The following is a 10,244-nucleotide window of genomic DNA, read 5'->3' on the forward strand; positions in this document are numbered from 1 at the left end:
TGGCGCCAAGACCAACAAATAGAATCCTAAGGGATTATGCTAGACCTGATCGCTTTAACTGTGAATCTAGTGTCAGAAAATCTCCAGTAGAAAACAATAACTTTGAAATCAGAACATGCCTGATTCAAACAATTCAACAATCTTGCATTTTCACTGGTGATCTAAGTGAAGATCCACATAGTCATTTAATTGACTTTTTAGAATTGGTTGAAACGAAAAGTTTAATGGAGTACCTCCTGAAGCAATTAAGTTAAGGCTATTTCCTTTTTCTTTAAAAGGAGAGGCCAAAACTTGGTTACGAAGTTTGCCGCAAGAGTCTATTACCACATGGGACCAAATGACTCAGAAATTTTTAAATAAATATTTTTCCCCTGCTAAAACAACAATGTTAAGACAGGATATATCTAACTTCTTGCAGATTGACATTGAGTCAGTTTATCAAGCTTGAGAAAGATTGAAAACAATGTTAAGGAAATGTCCACATCATGACATTCCTGAACATATGCAGTTGTACATTTTTTTATCATGGTTTGAAATCATCTTCTAGAAATGTAATAGATGCTGCTGCATGAGGTTCCATAATGAGAAAAACCACAGAAGAAGCATTGTAATTGCTTAATGAAATTTCTAAAAATGCCATACAGTGGCCTTTTGAGCGTGTAATCATTAAGAAAGCTGCTACAGTAAATTAGGTGGATGCTTTAAATACACTAACACAACAGATTGTTTCTTTGGCACAAAAAATTGAATCAAGCTTGTGACTTGTGTGGAGGAAACCATCTAAACCACGAATGTCAAGCAACCAATCAAAATGATGAACAGGTCAATGTCATCGGATACAAGCCGTATCTTTTTGGAAGTCCATTAGCACAAAAACATCCAGGATTTCAATGGAGCAATGCAAATGGTGCTGAAAACTCTCAAAACTACCAAAAGCAATAGGTATAGAGTCCACTTGGATATCAAAATCAAAATCGTGGACAACAAAATTTCAGGCCTTATCAGCAAGCAACTCCATATCAGCAAAGGCCTCAACAAGGACATCCAAGTCTTGATGACCTTTTGTACAAGTACATTAAGGTTACTGATGAAAAAATGGAAAGTCAAAATTCAGCTCTAAAAAATCTTGAAATTCAGTAAAGCCAATTGGCAACTCTTGTGTCTGAAAAGATTCAAGGTCCTTTACCAAGAAATATAGAGAAAAATCCAAAATAACACCTTAAGGCCATTGCCTTACGGTCAGGTATGACTCTTGATGAACCCTATGCAAACAAACAAGAAAAGAATCAATCAGAACAACAAGTAGGCAAGGGTGAGAATATTGAGACACCCTCTCAACCATCAGAAGAGAAAGAAGCCAAGAAAAAGAAGATAAAAATACTAAAAATTTGACTTCTTTCCCTATTACAATTCCTTTCCCACAAAAGATGAAAAGAGAAAAGCTGGATAATCAATTTGCAAAGTTTTTGGAGATTTTAAAACAAATTCATATTAACATTCCTTTTACTAATGCTTTATTGCAAATGCCTTCATATGCCAAATTTCTGAAAGAAATTTTATCAAGCAAAAGGAAATTGGAAGAAGTTTCTATGGTAATACTTACTGAAAAATGCAGTGCTATACTTCAAAATAAGCTACCACAAAAACTCGGTGACCCAGGTAGTTTTACCATTCCATGTACTCTGGGAGGAATATACATTGAAAAAGCACTTTGTGATTCTGGAGCTTCAATAAATTTGATGCCATTTTCTATTTTTAACAATTAGATCCTGGTGAAATGAAAGACACGGGTGTTTCACTTCAATTTGCTGATCAAAGTACTAAGAGACCAAAGGGAATAATTGAAAATGAGCTTGTAAGAGTAGATACATTTGTTTTTCCTGTAGATTTCATAGTACTTGAAATGAAGGAGTTTTCTGATGAACCAATTATTTTGGGTAGGCCATTTCTTGCAACAGACAAGGCAATCATAGATGTCCATCAAGGACAACTAATTTTAAGAGTTGATGAAGAAAGAGTTATTTTTGATATGCAAAAGATACTAAGATTCTCAGAAGAAGATACATCATCTTCATGCTTTTCAATTGACATGATTAATAATCTTATAGATGAATTCAAAGATGATCAATTAATTTCTGACTCAATGGAAAGATGTTTGGCCAAATCTGGCACCACATAGGATGAAGATCCGACTATCAGAAGTGATGCAAAATTATTGGAAAAAGATTATGAGGAAGGGGACATGCAATTAGAAGAAGTTCAACCAAAAATTGAACTCAAAACTCTCCCTTCTCATTTGAAATATGTCTACTTGAGCATGAGTTATTCCCTATAATTATTTCATCTTCTCTAACTAGAGAACAGGAAGAAAGATTGACTGAAGTATTAAAAGCACACAAAGGAGCCTTGGGATGGACTGTAGAAGATATCAAAGGGATTAATCCAGCAATTTGTACACACAGAATCCTCATGGAGGATAGCTAGAAACCGATAGTCCAACCCCAAAAGAGATTAAACCCAGCAATGCAGGAAGTGGTAAAAAAGGAGATTGTAAAGCTTTTGACGGCAGGTATTATTTACCCTATTTCAGATAGCCCTTGGGTAAGTCCTATTCAGGTAGTACCAAAAAAGGGAGGTATGACAGTGATAAAAAATAAAAATAATAAACTAATACCTACCAGGACCGTCACAGGATGGAGAGTCTATATAGATTATAGACGTCTCAATGATGCCACTAGAAAAGATCACTTTCCTTTGCCATTTATTGATCAAATGTTAGAAAGAATTGCAGGATATAGTTTTTATTGTTTTCTTGATGGCTATTCAGGGTATAACCAAATCCCAATAGCACCAGAAGATCAAGATAAGACAATTTTCACATGTCCTCATGGAACATATGCATATAGGAGAATGCCATTTTGTTTGTGCAATGCTCCTGCCACATTTCAGCGTTGCATGTCAGCAATTTTTTCTGTCATGACTGAAAAGTTTCTTGAATTTTTCATGGATGATTTTACACTCTTCGACAAGGGTTTTAAGGATTGTCTTCACCACTTAACCTTAGTTCTTAAGAGATATGAAGAGACAAACTTAATTCTTAATTGGGAAAAATGTTATTTTATGGTTATTGAGGGAATTGTTTAGGACATAAAATCAGTTCTAAAGGGATAGAAGTTGATAAGGCTAAAATTAATCTTATAGCAGGATTACCCCCTCCCACAACTATTAAAGGCATTAGAAGCTTTCTAGGTCATGAAGGGTTTTACAGACGGTTCATAAAAGATTTTTCAAAGATTTCAAAACCACTGACTAACCTTTTAATAAAAGATGTTAAGTTTGAATTTTCAGGTGAATGTATGAAAGCCTTTGACGCCCTTAAAGAAAAATTATCAACTGCCCCTATAGTTGTGTCCCCCTAATTGGAACCAACCTTTTGAGGTAATGTGTGATGCTAGTGATATAGCAGTTGGAGCTGTTTTATGCCAGAGAAAAGATAAGATTTTTCGTCCAATTTACTATGCCAGCAGGACAATGAATGAGGCTCAACTAAATTATGCCATAATTGAAAAAGAACTACTAGCAGTGGTATTTGCATTTGATAAGTTTCGTTCCTATCTGATAGGAACCAAGGTCACTGTTTTTACTGATCATGCGGCTCTAAAATACCTCTTAGCAAAAACAGATGCGCGACCTAGATTGTTAAGATGAATTTTACTTCTCCAAGAATTTGAGCTCGAAATAAAAGATAAAAAGGGAATAGAGAATCAGGTAGCTGACCATTTGTCTAGATTAGAGAACCCCCCACTTGAGTTATGTGATATAAAAGAAGAGTTTCCTGATGAACATATTTTTTCTATCAACTCAGTTGTGACTCAACCACCCTGGTTTGCAGATATTGCAAATTACTTGGTTGGAAAATGGACACCCCAAAATCTCACTAACCAACAGAGGAAAAGTTGATATCTGATGCTAAATATTATTTGTGGAATGATATCACGACCCGGATTTCCCATCCTCGGGAGTCGTGATGGAGCCTACTAATGTGAGTTAGGCAAGCCAATTATTGAACCATCTACCTTTTTACCAATTTTATTCTCTTTAACAATTACGAAGAAATAAAATTTAAACAACGGAATTTAACATAAGAGGAAGAAAACAATAAGCCATCTGAACATGAATATCTATTACAATTATTTGATGTCTCGACTACCCAGAACTGGTGTCACAGTTTCACAGACGGTCTAAGAATACTACAAATAAAGGTCTGAAAGAATTTAATACAACACTGTCTCTGGAAATACATGTAAGAAACAAGAAGGTATATAGAAAGGAGACTCCAAGGCCTACGGACGCCTGCAGGGCTACCTCGAGTCGCCTGATGAACAAGAGTTAGCAATCTCACTGCGGTCCAAAGTCTACAACATTGTGGTCTGCACAAAAGAGTGCAGAGTGTAGTATCAGCACAACCGACCCCATGTGCTGGTAAGTGCCTAGCCTAACCTTGGTGAAGTAGGGACGAGGCTAGGACCAGACTACCAAATAAACCTGTGCAGTTATATAATATACAACAGAAAGTAAAGTAGGAATAAGCAAGTAAATATGGGAGGGGAAAACATACTGCGGGGGTATACCAGTAAATCCAGAGTAACAGTCTAAGGGCAGCTTAGAGTCCACAACAAAACAAAAGAAACTAATATCCAAACTAAGCACACTTGTATCAATAATGGTTGTGGCGCGCAACCCGACCCCAATATATAACAACACTGTTGCGGTGTGCAACCCGATCCACATATATCATTATTGCGGTGTACAACCCGATCCACCCATAACATTGTTACTGCGTGCAACCCGATCCAATATAATATTGTTGCGACATGCAACCCGATCCACATATAATATTATTGGGGCGTGCAACCCGATCCACATATAATATTGTTGAGCCGTGCAACCCGATCCAATATAACATTGTTGCGGCGTGCAACCCGATCCACATATATTATTGTTTCCGCATGCAACCCGATCCAATATAACATTGTTGTGGCGTGCAACCCGATCCACATATAAAATCAACAACAATCAAAACAAGAGTCCCCACGAGGGATCAATAAGGTCTACACTATCCCGGCAAGGGATTCAATAGCATAAGTAATTACGTCCCGGCAAGGGAGAAACGGCTATAACCAAACTTGTTACAATATCTAACTACCTCAGCTATAACCAAACTTGTTCCAACATCTAACTACCTCAGCTATAACCAAGCTTGTTCCCCGAGAATAACCATAATCCTTACCCAACACAAAGAGTCATCAACCTAAGCATCCGTAATATCAATTAAGAACACAATGCAAGGGAAACACAACTTAACAATAGCCCGGCAAGGGGGCATAATGATCTCTTCTCTTTCTCACTTTTTACTTCACAATTCACTTCACAACTCGAGCCAATGCTCTAGAGGTTCAATTATCACTTATACTTTCACAATTCGTTATACAACTGGAGCCAACGCTCCTCAATATTCATAGGTCACAATTCTTTCCACAACTTTACACAACAAATGGAAATCCTCACCAAGACATGAATAATACAACGAAGTTATGAAAATCACAATATAAGACTCACGGTCATGCTCGGCACCAACGTATAGATACTCGTCACCATGTCTATACGTCATACTCAACAAGAAATAAATAGCAAATTGGACACAACTCCTAATCCCTCAAGCTAAGGTTAGACCAAATACTTACCTCGAATTTTCACAGACAACTCAAGCCTCAAACACCACCTTTCCTTTCAAATTCGGCTCCAAATCAATTGTATCTAGACATAATCGATTTAATAACATCAATAAATGCTAAACAATCCAATTCCAATGCTTAATTATAGCTTTCTAATCATTCTTCCCAAAAAGTCAAAAACTGACCCCGGGCCTGCTTGGTCAAAACACGAGGTTCGGACCAAAACCCGATCACCTATTCACCCACGAGCCCGAATATATAATTTATTTTGAAATCCGACCCCAAAACGAGGTCAAATTCCCAAATAATCGAAAAGCCCTAACTCTACCCAAATCCCTAATTTTCTACCCTTAATCTCATGTTTTAGGCCTAGAAATCTAGTGAGTGTTGATAAAAATGGAAGAAAAGGAGCTTAGGATTATATACCTATGAAGTTATGGTGAAGTTCCTCTTAAAAAATCGCCCAAGAGGTGTGGAGAAGATGAAATTTATGAAAAATGGTGGAAATCCCGTAAAGTATTATGTTTTTGGAACTTAAAATAACTGGGAAATTTGGTCTTCGCGTTCGCGACAGGCTCATCACGTTCGCGATGAGCTAGGCCTGAGAGACCTTCGCATTCGCATAAACGGGCTCGCGTTCACGAAGCATTAACTCCTCGAGCCATCGTGTTTGCGGCCAGGAGGTCGCGTTCGCATAGGGTATAATATCCCCCCCTGCCCAGGCTCATAAGCCTTCGCGTTCGCGTTACCAGGCCTGCCGTTCGCGAAGGGAAGAACCCCCCCCCCAAAGCTTCGCGTTTGCGACCTAGGTCACGTGCTCGCGTAGAAGGAAATTTCCTTCGGCATGAATAACTCATCGCGTTCGTGAGGGTCCTCTCACGAACGCGAAGAAGAAAATACCAGCAAACAAGAAGTGAAAAACCTGCAACTTTTATGAGTTCAAAAACCTTTCGAAACATATTCGAAACTCACCCGAGCCCTCGGGGCTCCAAACCAAAAATACGTACTAACTCAGAAACATCATATGAAGTTATCCGTTCGATCAAATTGCCAAAATAATCCCTTAAACAACGAATTAAACCTCAAAATCAATGAAATTTTTCAAAACTTCTTAAAACATCAAATTTTGCATTTAAGGTCCGAATCACGTCAAATGAATTCCGTTTCTTACCAAACTTCACAGAATTATCTTAAATCACATATAAGACCTGTACCGGGCGCCGAAACCAAAATACGAGCCCGATACCAACATGTTCTAATCAAAATTCATTTCCAAATCCTTTAAACAATTTAATAAAATAATTTTCTTTGAAAATTCATTTCTCGGGCTTGGGACCTCGGAATTTGATTCCGGGCATACGCCCAAGTATCATATTTTCCTATGGACCCTCCGGGACCGTTAAATCACGGGTCCGGGTCCGTTTACTCAAAACATTGACCTAAGTCAAATTAATTCATTTTATAGTCAAAACTTATCATTTTTCACAGATTTTCACATATAAGCTTTTCGGCTACGCGGCCGGACTGCGCACGCAAATTGAGGTGATGCTAAAAGAGGTTTTTAAAGCCTTAGAATGCTGAATTTATTTTAAAAATAAGTGATAACCTCTTGGGTCATCACATTCTCCACCTCTAAAACAACCGTTCGTCCTCGAACGGACAAAAGAAGGAAGTACCTGAGTCGGGGAAAAGATGGGGATAACAGCTCCGCATATCGGACTCGGACTCCCAGGTCGATGCCTCAGGAAGCTGACCTTTCCACTGAACACGAACAGAAGGAAACTGTTCGATCTCAACTGACGAACCTACCGGTCTAGAATAGCTACTGGCTCCTCCTCATAAGACAAGTCCTTGTCCAACTGGACAGTGCTAAAATCTAACATGTGGGATGGATCGCCGTGGTACTTCCGAAGCATGGACACATGAAATACTAGATGCACGGCTGATAAGCTCGGTGGTAAGGCAAGTCTATAAGCCACCTCTCCCACTCGATCAAGAATCTCAAACGGGCCAATAAACCTAGGGCTAAGCTTGCCCTTCTTCCCAAATCTCATCACGCCCTTTATAGGCGACACTCAAAGTAATACCCGCTCGCCGACCATGAATGTCAAATCACGAACCTTGCGGTCAACATAACTCTTTTGCCTGGACTGAGCTGTACGAAGACTATCCTGAATAATCCTGACCTTGTCCAAGGCATCCTGAACCAGATCCGTACCTAATAACTGAGCCTCTCCCGGCTCAAACCATCCAACCGGAGACCAACACCGCCTACCATATAAAGCCTCATAAGGAGCCATCTGGATACTCGATTGGTAACTTTTATTGTAAGCAAACTCTGCTAAAGGCAAAACTGATCCCATGAGCCTCCAAAGTCAATGACACAAGCTCGGAGCATATCCTCCAAAATCTGAATGGTCTGCTCGGACCGCCTGTCCGTCTGAGGATGAAATGCTGTGCTCAACTAAACCCGTGTGCCCAACTTTCTCTGAACTGTCCTCTAGAAGCGGGAGGTAAACTGTGTGCCTCGGTCCGAAATGATAGACATGGGCACACCATGAAGGCGAACAATCTCCTGGATATAGATCTCAGCTAACCTCTCAGAAGAATAGGAGACTACCACAAGAATGAAATGCGCTAACTTGGTCAGCCTATCAACAATGACCTATACTGCGTCGAACTTCTTCTGAGTCCGTGGGAGTCCAACAACAAAGTCCATAGTGATACGCTCCCACTTCCACTCAGGAATCTCAATCTTCTGGAACACACCGCCAGGCCTCTGATGCTCGTACTTAACCTGTTGACAATTCAAACACCAAGCCACATAGGCAATAATATCCTTCTTCATTCTTCTCCATTGATAATGCTGCCGCAAATCCTGATAAAATCAACTCTCAGAGTCCATCCACATCGGGCACACAAACTCGACCCTGCAATCTCAAAACTCCATCATCACCTAAGGTAACCTGCTTGGCACCTCCATGCTGCACCGTGTCTCTGGGGACACACAAACGGGGATCATCATACTGGCGAGCTCGGATATTCTCCAATAATGAAGAACGAGCGACTGTGCAAGCTAACACACGGCTGGGCTCAGAAACATCCAACTTCACGAACTGATTGGCCAAAGCCTGAACATCTAAAGCAAGCGGTCTCTCACCGACTGGAATATAAGCAAGACTGCCCATACTGGCTGACTTCCTACTCAAAGCATCAACCACCACATTGGCCTTTCCCGAATGATATAGGATGGTGATATCATAATCCTTCAACAACTCCAACCATCTCCTCTGCCTCAAATTCAACTCCTTTTGCTTGAACAATACTGAAGACTCTTGTGATCCGTGAAAACCTCACATGCCACGCCATAAGGATAATGCCTCCAAATCTTCAACGCGTGAACAATGGCTACCAACTCCAAATCATGAACCGGATAGTTCTTCTCATGAATATTCAACTGCCGCGAAACATAGGCAATGACCTTGCCATCCTGCATCAACACTGCACCAAGTCCGATACGAGATGCATCACAATAGACTGTATATGGCCCTGAACCTATGGGCAAAACCAACACCTGTGACGTAGTTAGAGCTGTCTTGAGCTTCTGAAAGCTCGCCTCACACTCGTCCGACCATCTGAACTAGGCACCCTTCTGGGTCAACCTGGTCATCGGGGCTGCGACAAATGAACACCCCTCCACAAACCGATGATAGTAGCCTGCCAATCCCAAGAAACTCTGAATCTCTATAGCTAATGCTAGTCTAGGCCAGTTCTTGAATGCCTCAATCTTCTTCGGATCAACCTGAATACCCTCTGCCGATACAACATGACCCATAAATGCAACTAAACTCAACCAGAACTCACACTTCGAGAACTTAGCATATAACTAACTATCCCTCAATGTCTGAAGAACCACTCTAAGATGCTGCTCGTGCTCCTCCCGACTGTGGGAATATATCAAAATATCATCAATCAAGACTATCACGAACGAGTCCAAATAAGGGCTGAACACTCGGTTCATCAAATTCGTAAAAGCTGCTGAGGCATTTGTCAACCCGAATGACATCACCAAGAACTCATAATACCCGTACCGAGTGTAGAAAGCTATCTTAGGGACATCGGATGCCCTAATCCTCAACTGATGGAAGCCAGATCTTAAGTCAATATTTGAAAATACTTTGGCACCCTGAAGCTGATCAAACAAATCATCAATCTTCGGCAATGAATACTTATTTTTTATTGTAACCTTGTTCAACTGCCGGTAATCAATATACATTCTCATCGATCTGTCCTTCTTCTTAACAAACAACACCGGCGCACCCCAAGGCAAAACACTCGGCCTAATGAAACCCTTCTCATGAAAGTATTGCAACTGCTCCTTCAACTCTTTCAACTCAAGTGGGGCCATACGATACGGCGGGATAGAAATGGGCTGAGTTCCCGGAGCCAAATCAATGCAAAAATCAATATCCCTATCGGGTGGCATACCCGACAGGTCTAAAGGGAATA

At 40.2% G+C, this 10,244-nt stretch overlaps 1 protein-coding gene and 1 non-coding gene across 2 annotated transcripts; one reads left to right on the top strand and one right to left on the bottom strand.

Moving 5' to 3' along the window:
• Positions 1–385: 385 nt before the first annotated feature.
• Positions 386–492, bottom strand: LOC138872228 (small nucleolar RNA R71). The gene has a single exon (XR_011400697.1). It is a non-coding gene; the product is annotated as a small nucleolar RNA R71 (small nucleolar RNA).
• Positions 493–1,427: 935 nt separating this feature from the next.
• LOC104215851 (uncharacterized) lies at positions 1,428–2,179 on the top strand. The gene is made up of 2 exons (XM_009765776.1): positions 1,428–1,659; positions 1,767–2,179. Exons 1-2 carry the CDS (start codon positions 1,428–1,430, stop codon positions 2,177–2,179), a joined length of 645 nt encoding a protein of 214 aa, XP_009764078.1.
• Positions 2,180–10,244: the final 8,065 nt, after the last annotated feature.

The sequence above is a fragment of the Nicotiana sylvestris genome, chromosome 6 (assembly GCF_000393655.2).
Source record: "Nicotiana sylvestris chromosome 6, ASM39365v2, whole genome shotgun sequence".
NCBI classification, from domain to species: Eukaryota; Viridiplantae; Streptophyta; class Magnoliopsida; order Solanales; family Solanaceae; genus Nicotiana; species Nicotiana sylvestris.

What these genes read in the sequence shown, in the direction of transcription:
- LOC104215851 (XM_009765776.1), top strand. Translation starts at nt 1,428, where the DNA reads ATGAAAAGAGAAAAGCTGGATAATCAATTTGCAAAGTTTTTGGAGATT. An exon ending in ACAAAAACTCGGTGACCCAG is followed by an intron (nt 1,660 to 1,766) that starts GTAGTTTTACCA and finishes TTTAACAATTAG; the next exon opens with ATCCTGGTGAAATGAAAGAC.